Below are 20898 nucleotides of genomic sequence, written 5' to 3'. Positions count from 1 at the left end.
CTCATAAATACCCCTGCCTTAACTAAGCTCGGAGTCCAAGTCCCTACTCCGCTGTGTCGGGTATACTTGGGTCCAAGCTTAAGCTTGTTGAATAAACCCTGGTGTGATTACATCGGTGTTGGCTCCTTGGTGGTCTCTCCGACGCGAAAACTGGGGTATAACAGTGGGAGGTGGGGCCTGGTCAGGGGTCCCCAGAGGCGCTGGAGGAGAGCGGAGTCTCCGCCGGGCTTTGGCCCGCCCCACCCGGCTCCCGGCCCCGCCGTTGGGGGGCGCTGCCTCCTCCCGGGCGGCTGGGGGCGCTGCGGCCAAGCGGCGGGGGGCGCTGCCTCCTCCGGGACGGCGGGGGGCGCTGCGGGCCGGGCGGCGGGGGCGGCCCGGGCCGGCGCGGCGAGCGGCGCGGCGGATGGAGAGTCTGGCCGCGGCCGGCGGCGCCGCCTCCTTGTCGGGCCAGGCACGGCGGGCCGGGGCCTTTGTGTGAGGCGGCGGTGGCGATGGTGCTCGGGCCCCGCGGAGCCGGGTAAGCGCGGCCGGGCCGAGGGCTGACCCGGGTCGAGTCCCGACCCCCGTCCCGGCCTTTCTCTCGCTCTCGCGGGGCTCCCTCCTGCCCGCTCTCGTCGGCCGGACCCATCATACCCGGCCGCGCGCCGACCCCGGCCGGTTCCGCCGCCCATCCTTTTGCTCCCGTCTGGCCCGGCGCCCCCGGAGCCGCCCCGGGGGGATCCCCTGCCGCTTGGGGAGCGACCGAGGTGCTCGGTGGCCCCCGGATGGAGCACCCTGGCCCGATCCAACCCCGTTCTTGCTGGGTTTGACCCTCCAGAGGAGAGACTGCGGCACCACGGGATTTTTGGGGTGCCTTCTCGGAAGTTCCCAGTGTGCCCCCCTTCCCACCCTCCACTCAGGCTTGCCAGTGCCCCGACCTGATGTGTGGCCGCCAGGGCCCGGGAGAGGCTTCCCTGTATCCCAACAAAGCGCAGAAGCTTCTTGGACCCCAGAAAAAGTTGGGAGTTTGTAGAGGTGGTGAGGTGGAGAAAGGGGCTGTGTTGCGCGGGGCGAGTGCTGAGACTGAAGGAGAATGCAGCTAGCTTGTCTTCCTCACTCATGCAGGACTTGGCGGGGGGGGGGGGGGGAGTGGGATCCAGCAAGCTTTTAGGAGTCTTGCCAGTATAATTAGATGGGCTCTTAGGGCATTAAGTAAGTCTTTTCGTTCTGATAAGAATATGCATAGATCCCAAAAACGGTGGTTAAAAAAAAAAAAGGCATATATAAGTAATAGTAAATGCTACAGTGTATTCTATTTTGCTTTATTTCTTTGGGTCGTCAGTGTTTTAGCTTAATCTTAAGCATGCGGAGGAGGAGACAGCAGTATCTGGATGGCTCTGGGTTACGGTAAGACAAGAGACTAGGCAGGTAGGTGATTTAGGGAGGGAGAGATCAGAACTCATGAATGAGCAAGAGGTCTATTTAGGGACTGGAAGGACAGAGCATTGATAAGAAAATAAAAGAGCAACCTTCTCTTGCCCTCAGCAGCTAATGGAACTTTGGTAATTATGTTCAAGTACTTTTACTGTGTTTGTAAGAGAAGGGAAAGTACTGAACGAGATAGGAAAGCTTGTATTGGGGAAGAAGTTAGGAGATTCATTTGCGCCCTCCATCTGCTAATGAAGTGAGGGATTGTGTCGGAGAGGTTGCCTCTGACTTGGCCCTGAGGTACTAGCTTCTATCCCACCAGGCCTAACCCCTCTCTTACTGACTCTCACAGATGGCGCTATCAGATTTTTTTCAATACTTTCAGGTTTTGTTGTGACCGCTCTGTCTTTGGGAACATGCAGGGAGAGAGGTCATTGTCCCGTCACTTGTCCTTGCCCCTGGCAGCATGGAGCAGCTTGGGGTCATCTATGAGGTGTCCTTTGGCTCCTCCCCGCCCAGGGCTCACAAACACTCAGACTGGCGGTATTTTCTTTGGCAGAGCTCCTTGCTTGCAGGGATGTGTTTGGCCATCCATCTCTTCCTTTTGCTGTCCACAGGTGAACCGTGCTGATACGGAGGCAACGTCCTAGGAGCTGCTAAGATGGGCATGAGGATCAAACTGCAAAGCACCAACCACCCCAACAACCTGCTCAAGGAACTCAACAAGTGCCGGCTCTCAGAGACCATGTGCGATGTCACCATTGTGGTGGGGAGCCGCTCCTTCCCGGCCCACAAGGCCGTATTGGCCTGCGCTGCGGGCTACTTCCAGAACCTCTTCCTGAATACAGGGCTGGATGCTGCCAGGACCTACGTGGTGGACTTCATCACCCCTGCCAACTTCGAGAAGATTCTGAGCTTTGTCTACACGTCGGAGCTCTTCACAGACCTGATCAATGTTGGGGTCATCTATGAGGTGGCTGAGCGCCTGGGCATGGAGGATCTCCTCCGGGCCTGTCACTCCACCTTTCCTGACTTGGAGAGCACCGCCGTGGCCAAGCCCCTGACCAGCAGCAGGGAGAGCCACTCCGGTACCCAGAGTTGTAGCTCGGCAGAACCTGCCTGTCCGCTTGGAGACCTCCGGGGTGGGGGGGAGCACTTCGGTCCTGATAGGAACTATGTGTTACCTAGTGATGCTGGAGGAAGCTGTAAAGAGGAAGAGAGAAATGTCACCGGTGACACTAACCATAGCTTGCCTCTGTCACAGCAGCCCATGCCGCCAAAGACAGAAGACCACGACGGCCCTGCTCCTTTCACCCCCGTCCCTAGTCTGGTGACTCAGCCTGTCCTAGGCGCCGTCAGCATGGGCATCCAAACCAGCGCGAGCTCCTGCCAGCCGTACAAGGTTCAGAGCAACGGAGACTTCAGCAAAAACAGCTTCTTCCCCCCTGACCGTGCAATTGACATTACCCCTGGGACCAACTCGTGTCTGAGCAATAGCGACCACTCCAAAGATCCGGGCTTTGGGCAGATGGATGAGCTCCAGCTGGACGAACTGGGGGATGATGACTTGCAGTTTGAAGACACCACCGAGGAGATAGGCACAGCAGAGGAGGTGATTGAGTTGAGTGACGACAGTGAGGATGAGCTGACTTTTGGCGAGAGTGACAACCGGGAGAATAAGGCCATGCCCTGCCAGGTGTGCAAGAAAGTTCTAGAGCCCAACATTCAGCTCATCCGACAGCATGCTCGGGACCATGTGGACCTGCTGACAGGCAACTGCAAGGTCTGCGAAACCCACTTCCAGGACCGAAACTCCAGGGTGACCCACGTTCTGTCCCACATCGGCATTTTCCTCTTCTCCTGCGACATGTGTGAAACTAAGTTCTTTACCCAGTGGCAGCTTACCCTCCACCGACGGGATGGGATATTTGAGAACAACATCATCGTCCACCCCAACGACCCCCTCTCTGGAAAGCTGGCTCTCTTTTCTGGGGCAGCCACTGCAGAGTTGAAGTGCGCTGCCTGTGGGAAGGCACTGGCCAGAGATTTCCATGCAGTCCGAGGACACATCCTTGACCATCTGCACCTGAAGGGCCAGGCCTGCAGTGTCTGTGACCAGCGCCACCTGAACCTCTGCAGCCTCATGTGGCACACGCTGTCCCACCTGGGCATTTCCGTCTTCTCCTGCTCCGTCTGTGCAAATAGTTTCGTGGACTGGCACCTTCTAGAGAAGCACATGGCCGTGCACCAAAGCCTGGAGGATGCCCTCTTCCGCTGCCACCTGTGCGGCCAGAGCTTCAAGTCGGAGGCCGCCTACCGCTACCACGTGAGCCAGCACAAATGCGGCAGTGGCCTTGATGCCCGGCCCACCGCGGGGCTGCAGCACCCCGCTCTCCAGAAGCGGAAGCTGCCGGCGGAGGAGTTCCTGAGTGAGGAACTGGCTCTGCAGGGCCAGCCCGGGAACAGCAAGTATAGCTGCAAGGTCTGTGGCAAAAGGTTTGCCCACACAAGTGAGTTCAACTACCACCGGCGCATCCATACGGGCGAGAAGCCGTACCAGTGTAAGGTGTGCCACAAGTTCTTCCGAGGCCGCTCGACCATCAAGTGCCACCTGAAGACGCACTCGGGGGCCCTCATGTACCGTTGCACGGTCTGTGGCCACTACAGCTCCACGCTCAACCTCATGAGCAAGCACGTGGGCGTGCACAAAGGCAGCCTCCCACCTGACTTCACCATTGAGCAGACCTTCATGTACATTATCCATTCCAAAGAGGCGGAGAAGAACCCGGACAGCTGACTGGGTCCCCGCGTAGCCAAGGGCAGCTCCCAGGCAGCAGCCAGGACGTTGATTTTCTAATGGCTGTTGGGCCCTCTGCAGTTTCAATTTGGCCTTGCTAGGAAATTCTGTTCTGTCTTGTGTTGAAAGAAGAAGAAAGAGCACACAAGCTGTTACTGTTTTTGAGAAGCAATGGCCCTATCATGTTTACCTCCTTACCTGTTCTTGCCCACGGTGGGCTGTGTTTTTGAGTCTTCGGAGGCCGGGCTTGGGATCTGGTCAGGCAGTTGATGTCAACTAGATCCCCTGACTAGATCCCCTCTCCACGCCTCTCAAGTTTTAGTTTACTGATAGGTATTTATGCTGCTAAGAATCCAACCAACAGCCTCACTGAATAGAGGAGGTGGAGAGAGGTTTTCACTGTGGGTATTATTGCCAGATTTCCATCTGGGATGCCCAGCTCTGAGAGAGATTTGGGGAATGTGGTCTTTCAGAAAAGACTAGTCTGCAGGGCAGCTCACTTCAGGCTCCAGGCCTGGCCCTCAGCAGGGAAAAGGTGGATGGGACGGCGGCGCCTGCTCGTTTCCACGCTCTCATCTGCTGGGGGAGGACAGGAAAATCTTTCGGCAGCTAGATCCAAACTGGGGGCAGAGCTTTCTGTTTAGGTCAGAAAGCTTTGGGATGAATCCTTGCTGGTCAGAAGAGGTGTCCTCCAGGGCCACCGGAAGTGGCAGCCTGGATGGACAGGAAGGGAGGCTTCTCTTTTCTCCTCAATTCCAAAGAAATAAGATTTTATGGAGTTGTAGCCCAGGTGGTTGGTTAGGCCTTCCCTGTGGGGCAAAGAGGACAGGGAGCCCTTTGATACAGTCATCTGTCATCTGGCTACCTCCGTCGACTTTGAGTTTCCTGATGGAGAGGTGGGGATGTCTCTGACAGCAGCAACCTTGCCTTAATTTACATCCAGTCTCCCACCTAGAAGTGTGTTTGACCTGTGGTGTAGATGAGAAGACCCCACGGGGTGGCGGAGTGTTGGACTGTGAGCCCTTCAGGATCGAAGGGACCCGAGTGTGTAGCGGGATGTGCGGTCTGTCTGTCCCAGTCGGGTAACCTGTTGTTTACTTTGTGCTAACTGCCAGGAGCTTTAGCAGCTCACCTTTGACCTGCTGGAATTTATCCTGATCTGTCATTGCATCGCCACCAGGGGGCGTAATTGGACGGCAGCTGGTGCAAGCCTGCCCCAGGTGGCTGGGATGGAGTCTGCCCAGTCCTTGGGGCTGGTTGCTCCATTCTTTGTGGCTTTTGAGGGGTTCTTGCCCAAAGAAGGCTTGAGGGAGAGGACCTTCGGATCCCGCATATTCACAAGGTAGCACCTCAGTAACTCATACTACCTCAGCCTGCTCAGGCGAGCTCTGGGAGTCCCTGGCCTAGGCCCTGACACTGCCCTTGGGGGGACTCAGCAGCACCCGGGCTGTTTCACAAGCGAGTGGTTTTAATTAACTCACAGAGCCTTTTCGAACATTGATATTTATTTATTTTTGCTTTTATATACATAGTACCCAGCATCTCTTTTGGATAAGTGACTTAAGGAAAATGAGTTTCTCCCCAGCGAGTAGCCATAGTCCAGGGGACGGTCCTGGCCAGAGGTTTGGAAACGGGGGCTCGGACTCAGGGAGAAGGTGTCTAGCCTTTAAACAAGTGACTCCTTTTCTTTCTGTCCAGATAGTCTCTTGCAAAATAAGCCCAGGGAACCCTTTAGGTAATGGTTGTGAGTTATAGGAAGTTGGGGCTTATTAAATTCCTCGGCCTTTCCTACATGAGCTTGAGTAGATAGAGGACCGGGTTGAGGGGAACAAATTAAATGAAGGAACTTTTTGCACATTTTCTCATCCTTCCTAAACTTGGAAAGCTATATTAAGACACACAGGCAAGCCAAAGTTTCATCCCTGTCGGACTTGCTGCCTCTCTCTCTAGCCCTAAATTGGTAAAGCCTCCCAGTTGGGGTGCCTGCTCTCTGGTGGGGTGACTGTTACATGAAGGGATGTGTACCAGTGGCTGCTTTTTGCCATCGAACTTGTTATTCGTCCCCTCAGGTCATTCTTGTCAAGAAAGCAGTGCTGAGACTTTCTGTCCCTGACTGGCTTCTCCCTTTCTTTTCCCGCACTGACCGTTTGAAATTTAAGAAGGCGAATGTGCGGAAGACCGCCGTCAAGTATCTGCTAAACTTTGGAAGGCTGAATGATCCCTCCTAGACTGTCAGTGAGGACCAATTTTTGAAGGATCAGATTTGAGAGAGGTGGTACTTACTGGAACCCAGCCAGCTGGCCAAGCATGGATCAGTGTGCTGGAGAAACCCTTTTCCTTAACGGAGGGCATCGTGGATGCTGGGTAGTCTGTATACTTAACCTGAAACTGTGAAGTTTTCCCTTTTTGCCAGTAAACCAAAAAGCAAATCCTTGAACCTTGCCCCTGAAACACTAAACAAAAAGCTGCACCCCCTGATCGTCCTGAGGCTAAGCGCTTGATTGGGGGGTGGGAGGGTTGGTTGCGGTCAGACATGTAGCAGGGGTCAGTAGCTCGTGAGGCTCACTGACCAAACCCCATTTCTCTGCTTGTCCCCATATTCACACCTGACCCCTCCACCTGTTTAGGGTCATGTTTGCTGCCTACACCTCCAGCTCACCCTTTTCCGAACTGTTTTACTTGAAACTCTATGTTGTGGCAAAGGGCACTCTGGGATCCCTGGTCGAAGGTATTCATTTTATTTTGAGTTTTTTAAACTTTTTTTCAGCCTTCTGTTTTGTTGCCCCTCTGCCTTGGAGCCCAGTTTAGCAGTCTGCTGTATGTTCTGAGGTTCTCTCTGACCCCCTAAATGTCTTTTCTCCTCCCCCTTCTTCTCTGTTGTTCTGTACTCAGGACCAGCTACATAATTTGCAGAGTCCTTTGTTTAAAAATGAAGAATTTCAAGATGGCGACTGTAGAGCATTAAATCAGGCACGAGGCTATTCCTGACCTGTTTCTTAAGGGAAGAAGGTAATACTTGCATAGCACGTCAGAATAAACAGCAGAGGCTGCTTTTGGCCACAGGAAGGGGTCCGTCTCCCACCTCTCCTGTGAGCCGGTGCTGGCTTGCTGATGCCGTAGTGCCTGCTGGGAAGCTCTGCTACATTTTAGTATTTGGTCCTACATTTTAAGACCCCAGGGAGTCTCTATAGTTTATGGCTAGGTGGAAAGAAAGGAGGTGGGGGTTGGGCCCGGGTGACCCCTAAGAACCAGGAAATGGGTAAAAGTTTTTTTTTACTTTATTCCCTTCTGATCCATCAGTACCCCTTTGTCTCCAGGACAAACCTTTGGGCCTAAATACCTTCTCCCAATCAGGTTTTGCTACTGATGAATTTTCTTTGTCTTCTGGCCTCTTACTGTGCCCTGTTCCTGAGACTACTCAACTTTGGAAGTGAATTTAAATCCTTTTCTAGGTGGACACTGATTTTGTTGGTGTGGGAGTGGGCTGTGGAGAAGTCTGCCTGTCCGGATGTCCCCTCACATCCTTTGCTTTAGTCCTGCCCTGATTGGGTCAGGAAGCCGGGGGCACACAGCATTCATTTCACTGTCATCACTCATCGGCAAACTTAACATCAGAATGAAAATGAAACTGTTTTGATTTTGCTGTTTCTTTAACACCCTTCCCCTGTCCAGTCCACCCTTCCCTCCCACCTCTGCTAGTGAAAGTCTCTTATGAAACCGAGAAGAGTTGTTGACGCCTAACTTCCATTAAATTAATAAGTACTGACCTCCTAATATTTAAGTGTTTACTATCTATTGCTGTAAAGTTTTGTATATTTTGTAAACTTCTTTTCCCAAATAGTAGATGTCTAAAATCGTTGTACATCTGATTCTTTTATATTCCATTGTTCGGCACAAAGTGTGGTTTTTATTTAGAATAAAAAAAGGAAACTTGAAACAGGAATTCTTTTCCTCTTGACTGGGGTTACTCTGTCCCTTGAGTTCAGAAGATTGGGGCCCAACACTCAGTAGCGGCAGCATTGTGCTCAGCAGATGCCAGGATTCTTTTTAAAGGATTTTCTTTATTAGAGCACGAGCAGAGGGGAGGGGCAGAGGGAGAGGGAGAAGCAGACTCCCCACTGAGCCCAGAGCCCAACTTGGGGCTCAATCCCAGGACCTTGAGATCATGACCTGAGACGAAGGCAGAAGCTTAACCAACTGAGTCACCCAGGCACTCCTGATGCTAGGATTCTTTCGGGTAGCACAGTTTCTTTTCCTTTTTTTTTTTTTTTTTAAGATTTTATTTATTTGAGAGAGAGAAAAAGCACAAGCTGGGAGGGAGGCAGAGGGAGAGAGAGAAGCAAGCTCCCTGCTGAGCAGGGAGCCCGACACAGGGCTCAATCCCAGGACCCTGAGATCATGAACTGAGCTGAAGACAGATGCTTAACCAACTGAGCCAACCAGGCACCCCCCGCACAGGTTTCCTTTCCTGTAGCTGGAGTTCCCCGGGGTTAACCTGTTGACCTGTTTTTAGTGGCAAACTAAGTCAATAGCCCAGCCTTTCCAGGGGAAACCTCCCTGGGGGGAATCTGTTGGCCCAGAGAGTAGTGGACTCTGCTCATGTCTAGTTGGGCTAGAGGTTCAGCCTCAGATTGTCCTGCCAGTGCCATCTGATTCACTGATGTGGCATGTCTGGGCGGACAGAGGCAGACTCAGAGGAGGTGGAAGTTTGGCACGGTCTCATGGGGTCGTTAACAAACGTACCTCCACAAGGAAGGAGCTAGTTGGGGTGTGACGTGGTCCATCTGGTCTCCACACGTGGGTCAGGTGTGGCGCCGGTCAGGGCTCAGAGAATGCCAAACAGAGGAGCCTTGCCGCTGTCAGCACACCCTGGGCTCTGGCCTCCCAAGCCCCTAAGGAGGTATTCCTGCCACCCAGGGTGACAACGTGTTGCCAAAGAAATCCTTGAGAAGAGTGAGCCCCTGGGGGGCTGGTGTCCCAGGTAACCCAGGAGGTGACAGATGTGACATTGGGTTCCCTTTAGGAAACTTCTGGAGCTTCAAGTCAGCAGAGGCAGTGATAAGGGCATCAGATTTGGGCTTGGTTTTTAAGATTTTTTTTTTTTTTAATTTATTTATTTGTCAGAGAGAGAGGAGCAAGAGTGAGCACAGGCAGACAGAGTGGCAGGCAGAGGCAGAGGGAGAAGCAGGCTCCCTGCCAAGCAAGGAGCCTGATGTGGGACTCGATCCCAGGATACCGGGATCATGACCCGAGCTGAAGGCAGCTGCTTAATCAACTGAGCCACCCAGGCATCCCTTGGGCTTGGTTTTTATTTTTATTTTTATTTACTTTTTTTTTTTTAAGATTTTATTTATTTATTTGAGAGACAGAGATCACAAGTAGGCAGAGAGGCAGGCAGAGAGAGAGAGAGAGGAGGAAGCAGGCTCCCCACCAAGCAGAGAGCCCGATGCGGGGCTCCATCCCAAGGACCCTGAGATCATGACCTGAGCCAAAGGCAGAGGCTTAACCCACTGAGCCACCCAGGCACCCCTGGGCTTGGTTTTTATATGGGCACAAAGGAGGAAAGTCTTTTTTAATGCATTTTGTGTATTGTTCGGTTAATCCCTTCCTGCAACTCCAAGTCAAAACACGGACTGTCCTGGCTGAAAAAGCCTTCAGCTCTGTGCCACGGAGCAGCTGTCTGTCGCTTAAGACCCTTTCGGATTTGGGTCCGGCGAGCGGGACTGCAGCCGCATTTCCCTCTGTGCCCCTGACAGACAGGTACATACACTATCAGAGCACATGTTTAGTGCATCAGATAAATGCAGTTCTCAGATTTCTAAAGGTGGGACGTGCTCCAGGTCAGTGAATGGTTATTCCAAGTGAAACATTCCAGAAATACTGAGCTCTTGAGCAGAGCAGAGGCCGTCAGTGATTATGTTCACAAACCCTTTATTCTGCTCGGGCGGGGTTAGGACACCAAGCACTTGGAACTAGTGGGCTGGGGACCGGTTCTTAGACTTTTCCTTCATGGACATGGTCCTAGATTCCCAAACTGATAAATGAGTCTTTTCCAGAAGATCTACTTGTCAACAAGAAGGCTTCTTTTCCTATTTATAGGACAAGCGTGAATAGAAGTAAGTTGCTGGACAGGAAAATTAATGGAAGACCTGGCCAGGGAGAATGAAGTTTAAGGGTGAGGACTGACTTAGAATACCAGAGCTCTGCCTTGTGACAGAATTGGGAAATTTCTACTTCCCCACCCCTTGCTCAGGGGACAAGGGCTGAGGGACAGAGCCTCTGGGAGCGTCTTGCCGCTGCCTCTCCCAAGGTCTGCTGTCAGAATGGATGTCCCTTGATATTTTCCCATGATCTAGAGAAAAAAGGGAGGGATGGGGGTGGATTTCTGATAGCATCTCTTCCTAGAAGTCTGGAAATGTCCTACATCTGAAGGCGGGAGCAGATGGGCTCCAAGGAGCATTGACTCTGGGATGGCTCCTCTGCTTCGTGGGGAGGAAAGCAGAATGGATGAAGGGGAGAGTATCAGCAAGGAAATGGAGCCACTTCCTGGATGGTGGGGGTGGGGCACCAGACCTCTGCTTCACCCCCTCCATCCATCATACCACCGAGGATGCTAGGAAACTGCTGAGGCCTCCTGGTTCCTTGGCCTCTGACCGCTTGTCCTCACAGCCTGCACAGTGTGGTGAGGTGGGGGGTGGGGGGAATCAACAAACACACAAGTACAAAAGGAAAGTTGTGGGAGGTCCCCGGGGAGCACACTCTTTCCGGCCAGGGTGATTGTTGAAATGAGTGTGTCAAGTTTCTGCTGAGCCTCTCTTTAGCCTATCCCAGCTGGAAGTACAGATTTTGGAAAGAGCCAGAGTCACGTCTGTCTCTGTTACTTATTTCACCATTTTCCCCGAGTGTCTTCTTGAGTCCCGAGGATTGAAACCAACAGGACACCACCAAAGACCTATTCTCTGCCCCTCCCTGCCCCCCTCCTCCCCATCTCACTTTTATAAGACATACTCAAAATTGACCGTAAGCATTTGGCCCTTCCCCCCACTTCCCCCAAAATCTCTCACTTACACCCGCAGCTTTCTTCTTCACTGATGGAGAGTGGGATCTACACTGAGGGGCGGAGAGGGGTGAGGTCCTTGGCGCCTACCGGTTCAGGCTTGGTGGTCCTGGGGGCCTCCCGCAGCAGGCTGGGCGCCCTCCTTGGTGATGACGATGGAATGCTGAGTGGAAGAGGAGGAGGACAAGGAAGCCTGTCTGTCTGCCCTGGCCCGGGCCTTGGGAAGGTAATGGACCACGGCGCTCAGCAGCTGGTCCCGGAATCTCGGGCTGAGGAAGTTGTAAAGAATAGGGTTGACCACACAGTGGAGCATGGCGAAGCAGTCGATGACATCGTAGAAGAAGTACAGCAGGTGGACCAGGTAGCAGTGGAGGACAATGTGGGTCCCGTGAAGTGTGAGCAGGAGCAGGGTCACGTGGTAGGGCAGCCAGCAGATGGCAAAGATGACCACGTAGGCGCACACCAGGAGGCAGTGGCGCCGGCCCTCGGGCCATCCCGCCTGCCGAAGCCGGCAGGCCGTGAGCACGTTGAAGACCACCATGAGCGGGAAAGGCAGTAGGAAGCCCAGGATGGTGGTGCACATGGCCACCGCAAGGGCCCACATGCTGTAGGTTTCAAAGGGCGCCATGAAGAGGCACATGGGCTCGGAGCTCTCTACCAGCTGGATGTGCACCACCTCGGGCAGTGGGATGATCGCTGAGAGGACCCAGACTCCTGCACACACTGCCCGCCGCATTTGGTGCTGGTGGCGCTGCCAGGAGGGTGATGTGCTGGTAAGGGTGACGTAGCGGTCGATGCTGAGGCACACCAGGAAGAAGATGCTGCTGTACATGTTGGCAAAGTAGAAGTAGTGCGTGAAGCGGCAGGAGAAGCTGCCCCAGAGCCAGGTGTAGTCCAGCATGACCTCCAGCATCCACACGGGCAGAGACAGGACGATGCCCAGGTCTGCGATGGCCATGTTGAGGATGTAGAGGTTCAGCAGCCCTGCCCGGCCCAAGCAGCGCCAGCTGACCCATATCACCAGGAGGTTCTCCACCAGGCCCACCACAAAGATGGCCAGGTAGAGGACAAAGAGGATCACCTGCTTGGTGTCCTCTCGGAGCTCCATGTGGCACTCGGGCAAGGTGTGGTTGAAGAAGGAGAGCAGCTCATTCCAGTTGTGGATCTCTCCAAAGTCACTAGCAGGTGCCGTGGTGAAGCCTTCTGTGGGGGCAGGTGCCATGTTGTCCTTGGCCGATATTAGGACTGGTGCACGCCTGGTGGGGAGAAGAGAGGGTTGGAAGAGAACAGAGACCTCGAAAACAGCCTTAGGTCTCAAGTTAGCAGGCCACAGGGACCAGGAGGCTTTGGGAAAGGATTCTGGGTCTGAAGAGGCAAGAGAGAGAGTTTTAATGTACAGACTGTGGAGAACTAGTATGCAGCTCACTTGCCGGCCTTGACCTGCAAGCCAAGATGTTTTGTTAGGACTCGGTGGCTCGAGAGACAAGAGCTATTTGGGCCCAGCCAGATTCCTTCCCAGCCTGGGGGGCCCCACCGTAGCTCAGGCCACAGGCTGGCTCCGACCTCTACTTCTCTCCTGGAACCTCACCTTTTAACCCTTTCACCTGGGCCTTCCTTCGGAAGTCTACTCTCTCTCACCTTCGGGCTATGGATGTGGGACACACACACACACACACACACCCCTCTCATTTATCCCCGGGGACATCTGTGGGTCATGCACAAAAAAGTCAGTTTGTCTTCAAGCCCTGATTCCCTTCTTTCCTAAGAGGGAGATACCCACCTGCGTTTCTGTCAGGAGCGCTTCTGGTTTGGGCTGTTGCAGAGCCGTGAGGAGACTGGAGGGCCGATGGCCGTGGGGCTGGTTTCGCTGTGGGCTTCAGGGCCGTCCTTCTCATCCGGGAAGCAGTATCACTGGCTGAGGCTCCGTGGGAGAGGGTCAGGGTTTTTCCTGCCTTCCCCCAATGCAGATAGAGGGGAAGTCACAGCAGATGACCCGTGTGCCAGTGGCAGGGAGGAGTCAGGCTGCAAGCACGAAGATCCCGACTCCTAACTCACCAGCTGTGTGAATTTACCTCTTTAAGCCTCAGTTGTCTCCTCTGCAAAATGGGACAATACTGTCTACTAATAGGGGTGTTGTGGGAATTCAGTGAGCCCACAAGGTGAAGTGTTTAGCACAGGGCCAGGCCTGTGGTAAATGCTTTACCTACGTTTCTGTTTTCCAGTCTGAGTGGGCTTGGAATCCTGCTCTCCCCTGTCTGTTGATTCCTACGAAAGCAAAACTGGATGGGGGTGGGCAGGCAAAAATAAACCCGAAAATCAGCCAGACTTTCAGTCATGCGGCCTTTCCCCACTGTCTTGCACCCACCCTGCATTTGGGCTCTGAGGGGGAGAATCTGGAGAGAGAGGGAAGACTGAACGGGGGGTGGAAAGGGGGCTGCATTGAACTTCAGGGAGTTTCCTGGGTGGGGGGGCGGGGAGAGCAGCATCCTTCCCCTGCTGCTTCACACTTCTCACGAAGTGTGGCCAAGGATGTGTCAGGAGAGGCAGGTAGACACCACGCTTTTCTCCTTCCAAGCCATGGGCGAAGGCTCAGAGCCCTTGGGTTTGTGTTGTCTTGTGCCAGCAGAGCTTCCGGCTCCTCGGAGCATTTTCGCTGCTGTTAAGCATTTGGTCTCTGAGATACCCTGTGGTACCCCCTGTGGGGATGAAGGGTGGGCTTCCTTATCCTCTGTTTGTTAAGCACAGAGAGGTCACCTGTCACACACAGGCCCCCCGGTGCAGAGGGCAGAGCCCCCTGGAGCCAGGCCCAGGCTCTGTGGCCTGTAGGGCCAAGGGTGTGCTGGCCCGAGGGGTCTAGGTGTGAGTATTTAATCAGAGTGAAGTTCCCATACCAATGTCAACCAAGAGTACAGTTCCGCGGCACTCAGTACTTTCACGCTGTTGTGAAACCACCACCTCTCTGTAGGTCCTCACGTTTTCCCAAAACGTACTCCCTGTTTCCCTCTTCTCCCAGCCCCTGGCAGCAACCATTCTGCTTCCTGTGTCTGCAAATTTACCTGTTATGATAGAAATAGAATCATACAACGTGCGACCTTGGTGTCTGTTTCGTTTCTCACGTGGCCGTGCCGGGGAACTTCATCCACGCTGTGGCAGGTATCTGCACCTCCTTACTCTCTGGTGTGGCTGAGTAATACTCCATGGCGAGGCTACACCACATTTTGTTTATCCATTCAAGGAGAGGATTTCTCTTTCACTTTAATAATTAATTTTATATGGTGATGAAATAAACATAGCATCAAATTTACCATTTTAGCTATTTTTAAAAATATTTTATTTATTTATTTATTTGAAAGAGAGCAGAAGCAGAGGGAGAGGGAGAAGCAGGCCCCCATGTTAGCTATTTTTACTTATACAGTTCAGTAGCCTTAAGTAAGGGGTGCCTGACTGGCTCAGTTGGTAAAACATGCAAATTTTGATCTTGGGGTATGATGACTTCAAGCCCCACCACTGGGCATAGAGATTACTTAAATAAATAATAAAATATGTGTGTTCAGTGCTCCTGGGTGGCTCAGTCATTAAGCGTCTGTCTTCAGCTCAATTCATGATCCCGGGGTCGTGGAATCGAGCCCTGCATCAGGCTCCCTGCTCAGCGGGGAGCCTACTTTCCCTCTCCCATTCCCCGTGCCCGTGTTCCTGCTCTTGCTGTATCTCTCTTGCTGTCAAATTAAAAAAAAAAAAATCTTAAAAAAAAATACGTATGTTCACACTGTTGTACAACCATCACCACCAATCATCGCCATGAGAGGGGATATTTTTAATTTTGCAGTTTTCCTAAAGCCTCCTGTAGAAAAACTGGTTCTCTACGCACAACACTTCTGACACCAAACACGTAGGGGTAGCCAATTTTCCAACCCCCTCCCCCGGACACCAAGTGGGTGTCCTGAAATTTATCATTTCTGACACCAACCTGAAATTAGTGTCAGACTCCACAAGTTCAAGGGCTCAGTCCCACACAACTGTTCTCACTTCAGAGGCCAGTGACAAATCATTGGTCCCTAAGGTACTCACAATTCTGTCCAACATGGTTACAAATTTCCCGCAATCCCTCCCCACCCCAGTTTCAATAATTGGCTGGAGTTTTTCACAAAACTCAGAGAAGCGTTCATTGTGTTTACTGGTTTATTATAAAGGATACAAATGAACAGGCAAATAAAGAGATATATAGTGTGAGGTTGGGAAGGGTCCTGAGCTTTGTCCCCGTGGAGTTGGGGTATGCTGCCCTCCTGGCATGTATATATGTTCATCAACACAGAAGCTCTCTGAACCTCATAGTTCAGGCACTTTTGTGGCTGCTTCAACACATAGGCGTGATCTATTATTAATTTAATATTTAGTCTCTGACCTCTTCCCAGAGGATGGGAGGTGAGGTTGGAAGTTCTAAGCTTCTAATCAAGTTTTGGTCTTTCTGGGAACCAGTCCCCATCCTGAAGCTATCTAGGAAATTTCCTAAGGGATTTAGGAGCTCAGGAATTGGGGGGAGATACATTTCTTATTATGTCACACTTCTCCTCCCACATCAGATGGCCCCTAGATCAAGAATTCTGTCATGATGAGCTCTGATGACATAAAATGTGGTTTACTTTGATTTTTTCCCCGACCGTTCTACTCTTTCTTTCTCTGTCTCTCTCTCTCTCCCTCTCTCACTCTCTAAGATCTCAATTTCTATCCTATGGATATCATTTTTCAATAGGGAGCCTTCTGAGGATTCTCCTTTCTTTTGACCCATGCAGAGGGAGGCTCTGTTAGACCAACCCTCCAGGGATACCCTAGTTCTTGTCTCTGCTCTCTCTACACATTCTGACTCATTGCCATTTCCAGTCCTCTCAAGACTACATTTTAGTGGCTCATGTCTCTGGGGTCTCAGAATCTTCCAACCCCTGACTTTTTCCCTCCCATACAGAGACATCACTCCCCTGCCGCCTCACCTCCACCTGCTCCCAGGCCCCTGCCCTCACATCACTGACTGTGTATTTGCAGCAGGAGGAAATGCTGGCGGTGCCTTCTGGCAGAGGCTCAGAGGGAAAGCTGCTCCCTCAGGAAGAGATAAGTGACAGCTCTGCAGTTTTCACTGGGCTGTTTTTCTTTGGAGGGAGGAGGTGTGCAGCTGGAGAGAGAGAGATTGGAAGGAAGGGAAAGACAGAGGGGGAGGACCCAGGCTTTTTGCCAACCTGAGTAGGAGGGGGGTGGCAAACAGCTTTGCTCCAAGTAACAGGAACAGCAGCAGCAAAACAATTCCTGGAAATTTGCTCTTTCTCCTTCCTACCCAACCCCCACCTCAGTTTTTTTTTTTTTTCCTTCAAAAAATGTAGACAAGACATTGTAATCAACAATCAGAAAGGAAGGAAGGTACCAGGGAGGAGTTATTGGAGACAGAGATAAAAGCAGGCAGCTTCCCAGGGTCAGGTGGGGGCCAAGGGCTTGTGCCTGGACCCCAGAGGAAGGGGCTGGGCAGGCCAGCCCAGGCATCCCCCCATTTGGCTGGTTTGTGTGGCTGAGAACCCCACTTCATGTGTGGAGGGCAGATGGACTGTGGATTGGTCCAGGCTGAGGAGTTTAGCCAGCTTCCCGGAAGTCCCTGTGTGCAGAAGCCCAGCCCAGCCGCAGAAGCCCTTCTGCCCTCCTCCCACAGCTTCCCCATGCCAGAGTGGCAGACTTGTCTGCCCAACAGCACCAGATAAGGAGCTCCCCAAGGTTCCCCAAAGAAGGATGTGGTCCAGTGGCCCTGTCCTTGGTTCTGCTCAGGTCCTTCCTGCTTACTCACTCTTCACTGAGACACGGCGGACATAACACTTTCTTGGGGACAGACCTGGCTTTGATACCTATTTCTCCCACTTAGGAGCCACGTGACTTTGCACAACCACTTTACCTTTCTTTTCTCTCTCTCTCTCTCTCTTTTATTAAAGATTTTGTTTTTGGGACGCCTGGGTGGCTCAGTGGGGTAAAGCCTCTGCCTTCAGCTCAGGTCATGAACCAGGGTCCTGAGATCAAGCCCCACATCAGGCTCTCTGCTCAGCAGGGAGCCTGCTTCCCCCTCTCTCTCTGACTGCCTCTCTGCCTACTTGTGCTCTCTGTCAAATAAATAAATTAAAATTTAAAAAAAGATTATGTTTTTATTTATTTGACACACAGAGAGAGCACACAAGCAGGGGGAATGGCAGAGGGAGCAGACTCCCCGCTGAGCAAGGAGCCTGATGTGGGGCTTGATCCCAGGACCCTGAGATCATGACCCAAGCCGAAGGCAGATGCTTAAGCAACTGAGCCACCAAGCCACCCCCACTTTACCTTTCTGAGTCTCAATTCCTTTATATGAAGTGAGGATAAGTGTTATTGTATGGGATGCCAGAGATGAGATATGTACAATATGTCCCTTACCCGCTTTCTAGGGGTGAGGAAGAAGAGATTCCTTCTTGTGGAAGTACCTTGAGATACCTCTCCTTGGTCCCACCACCATTTTTCTTTGCACTGGATCAACACCAGCTTCCTCTTTTATTTAGTTGTCTGGTGTTGTGTTTCTTACATAGAAGGTCAAGAACATCCCCAATGGTGCTATGAACTACCACAAAAGAGATGTAGTAATAGTAACAGTTTACATTTATTGAATACTTACCATTTACCAGGCATGATTGCGAGGTGCTTGATGTCGCCAGGTGCCTCATTTAATCCCCATAACAACTTAAGGAGGTGGCTACTACAAGAGACAAAGATTCTACCATAGCATGAGGCACAGGGAGGTCAGACAACTTGCCTGAGTCCCACTGTTGTAGTATTTCAGTAAACCCATATTGCGGGGAATCTTGACCTAGATTCCTGGCACCTAATAGCTTTAGGTGATCTGTGAACCCCCTGAAAAGTATATTCAAAATCCCATATATTTTGTTAAGTCATTTTTATGGGGCTTAGAGTCTTCTTGGATTCTCAAAAGGGTCCATCATGCCAAAAATGACTGCCCTGAAGCACCTCTCATGGATGGGGCTGGGATTAAAAAAAAAATAAGTGGGGTATGCTATAGGCTTCTGTGGAGGTGACTCAGCCTATGGAATTCTGGGAGATTTCTTGAGTGAGGGTGAACACCCCCCTCATGGGATGACCTGGGGAGGGGTTGAGAAAGGGGAGGAGAATTGTCTTTGCTTTCACAGGATGAAGAATAACAACCATTTCCTCACCGTGGTTTCCCAAGAGAGTGTATGTGGAGGTGAGTAAGGTTAGTGCAAGGAAGAGGAGAGACCGAAGGCTGGGAGGCCCCCAGGGAACTGGCACCCCCCAGCAGCCTCCAAGCATGCCTCAGCTCTTCCCTGCTCTTCAGTTTCCTATCCATCTTCTGGCTTCAGTTCCTCCCCTAGAATCCCCCCACTTCCTAATCTCCAGCACCTCCCCGGGGGGCTCTGTAGATGTCCTGACAGTCCCTTGCTGATTCCAGATTTCTTCTGTTGTGCTCACTTTGGTTGAGCGCCTGATGGGTGCTGGGCAGAGATGCCCCTTGAATTCTCCAGAGTTTCCAGAGGCCTCGACTTCCTAGGGTTCCATCTTGATAACAACATAGGGGTTCTTAAACTCCCCGGGAGCTGGAATTGAGAGGACTCATGAGACCCTCCTGATCCTCCTCCCTCGTTATGAAGAAGAGGAGATGGAGGTCCTGCGGACTCTCACATGGTTGGACACTGTGAGAAACGCACTGTGAAAATGGAGCACGAGGCGGGGTGCGGCAGTCACCTAGCTCTGCACACACTCCTCTTGCAGGATGTGGGGCACTGCCGGGGGCTAGACCCGTCCCTACCCCCGAGAGGCTGCAGTCCTCAATGCTCTAGGGGTTTAGCACAATGGGGTACACCCCACATTGCCTCATTCACATGAAATCATTGTATCAGGCTTCACCTGGAGCTTCTGGATTTCTACCATATCTCTCCCCCTCAAACAATGATCATCCAGCCATTTTGTGCCGCCTTGGGAAAGGACGTTCAGGAGGTTTGGGACCACATCTAGATGTCCTTTCCAGAGTGTCAGGGAGCTGTACACTGGCTAGGGGTCTTATTTCTTCTAGTGCTTCTTGAAGGACACAAACACTGAAGCTTGCTGTAGCTTGAGCTACAGCTCAAGGGCCCGCCATGAGGGCAGGACAGCTGTGAGGACAAAGACGGCCAAAATGAGCCAGACTCAGTATCCTTCTGAGCTTCCACATGACTCACCTCCCTCCTAGGCCTCTTTTCTGGGAGAAGGTGGCTGGTGTAGTCCAGTGGATGTGGGCATGGACCTGAGCCCAATCCTGTCAGAGGCTACTGGGGTGCCCTGAGGAAGCTGCTCCAGCCCAGCTTTGTCCACTCTCCTTTTGTGGAAGTGGGGTCCTCTGCCTCACCCTGAATTCCCTCTATGGACAGCTGTTCTGTCCGGTCTCCAGTCCCTTCTTTAGTCTGCTGAGGGGGCAGCTACCACCTCCTCCCACCATCACCCAGACACACACCCAAAGAACATCTTTGCAGTTACACGGGATTAAAGCCCTGCCTGCTTCGGTGGGGTTTAGGACACCCCTTCCCTCAGCCCCTGTGCAAACCGGTCTTTTCTGCCTTTGGCGTCTGTGTCTGGGCTGGATTCTGGCTGTGGAGGGCAGAGCACAAGGCAAGCTGGCACCCTGGGCCAGGGGCGGGGCATCTCCATGGAGTGAGACCTGCTTGGCCCAAGTGCTTCCTTTCCACCCTCCCAGCGATTGGGAGCCGTGTTTCTCCTGAGTGTGCCCACCCCAATTCCCTTCTCCCCTTTCCTTGCCTCTGAGGTCAGATTCCCCTTCAGGCTCCTGAACATCTGTCTGCCTCAGAAAACTAGTGCAGCAGGAGGGGACCTTCTACTCAGTGCCATCTCCTTCTAACTCTGGAGAAGCCGAGATTGACTTAGATTTCTGAGGACTGAGCTCTGTATCCTGAGCCCAAGGAGGAAACCCGGGCTCAGGGAGCATGTTCAAGGCAAATATGTTTGTTTGTTTGTTTGTTTGTTTTTAAAGACTTTATTCATTTATTTGACAGACAGAAATCACAAGTAGGCAGAGAGGCAGGCAGAGAGAGAGAGGAGGAAGCAGGCTCCCCACTGAGCAGAGAGCTTGATGTGGGGCTGGATCCCAGGACCCTGGGTCCATGAGCTGAGCCAAAGGCAGAGGCTTAACCCACTGAGCCACCCAGGCACCCTAGCAAATATGTCTTGAATCAAAGTGTAGCTTCCTTACATTATATGTTAATTAAAAAAAAAAAAAACCCAAAAGGTGTATTTTCTAGTAAGAACCTTCCTGAGCTGGGGAATCTCCAGGTCCTGCATGTCAGCGGACAAGTGGAACTGTTCTAAAGCTGGAAGCCAGAGCAAAGTGGTCCGTGTCACTCAGTGTGGCCACATGGACCCCGAGAGCAGAGTGCAGTGAAAGGGTGAGGGGGCACTGCACTAGCCATGTTTCCTTTCTGGGCAGGACTGGGGCTTTTCAAGGGCATATGTCAGCACTTATAAAAGTAGTCCAAAGAGCAGACAGGTTGGGGGTAGGAAAAAAAATTCCAGAAAGACAGTGATCAGGAGGGAAATGAAAGACTTCAAGATGCAAGAGAGC

The 20898-nt window shown here is 52.2% G+C and overlaps 2 protein-coding genes across 2 annotated transcripts; one reads left to right on the top strand and one right to left on the bottom strand.

Annotated features, from left to right (window-relative positions):
• The first annotated feature begins 421 nt into the window (after positions 1–421).
• Positions 422–8141, top strand: ZBTB39 (zinc finger and BTB domain containing 39). Its single transcript, XM_032874516.1, has 2 exons — positions 422–517; positions 2025–8141. Exon 2 carries the CDS (start codon positions 2069–2071, stop codon positions 4202–4204), a length of 2136 nt encoding a protein of 711 aa, XP_032730407.1. The 5' UTR covers positions 422–517; positions 2025–2068; the 3' UTR covers positions 4205–8141.
• A 2360-nt stretch (positions 8142–10501) lies between these two features.
• Positions 10502–13422, bottom strand: GPR182 (G protein-coupled receptor 182). The gene is given in 3 exon segments (XM_032874515.1): positions 10502–11364; positions 11367–12517; positions 13042–13422. Coding segments are annotated over 2 exon segments (1134 nt in total). The 5' UTR covers positions 12484–12517; positions 13042–13422; the 3' UTR covers positions 10502–11347.
• Positions 13423–20898: the final 7476 nt, after the last annotated feature.

Source organism: Lontra canadensis, unplaced genomic scaffold (assembly GCF_010015895.1).
Source record: "Lontra canadensis isolate GAN:19392208 unplaced genomic scaffold, GSC_riverotter_1.0 scaffold53, whole genome shotgun sequence".
Lineage (NCBI taxonomy): Eukaryota > Metazoa > Chordata > Mammalia > Carnivora > Mustelidae > Lontra > Lontra canadensis.
Note: the sequence above shows the minus strand (reverse complement) of the source record. Positions and strands in the feature narration are given on the sequence as shown.

What these genes read in the sequence shown, in the direction of transcription:
- ZBTB39 (XM_032874516.1), top strand. Translation starts at nt 2,069, where the DNA reads ATGGGCATGAGGATCAAACTGCAAAGCACCAACCACCCCAACAACCTG.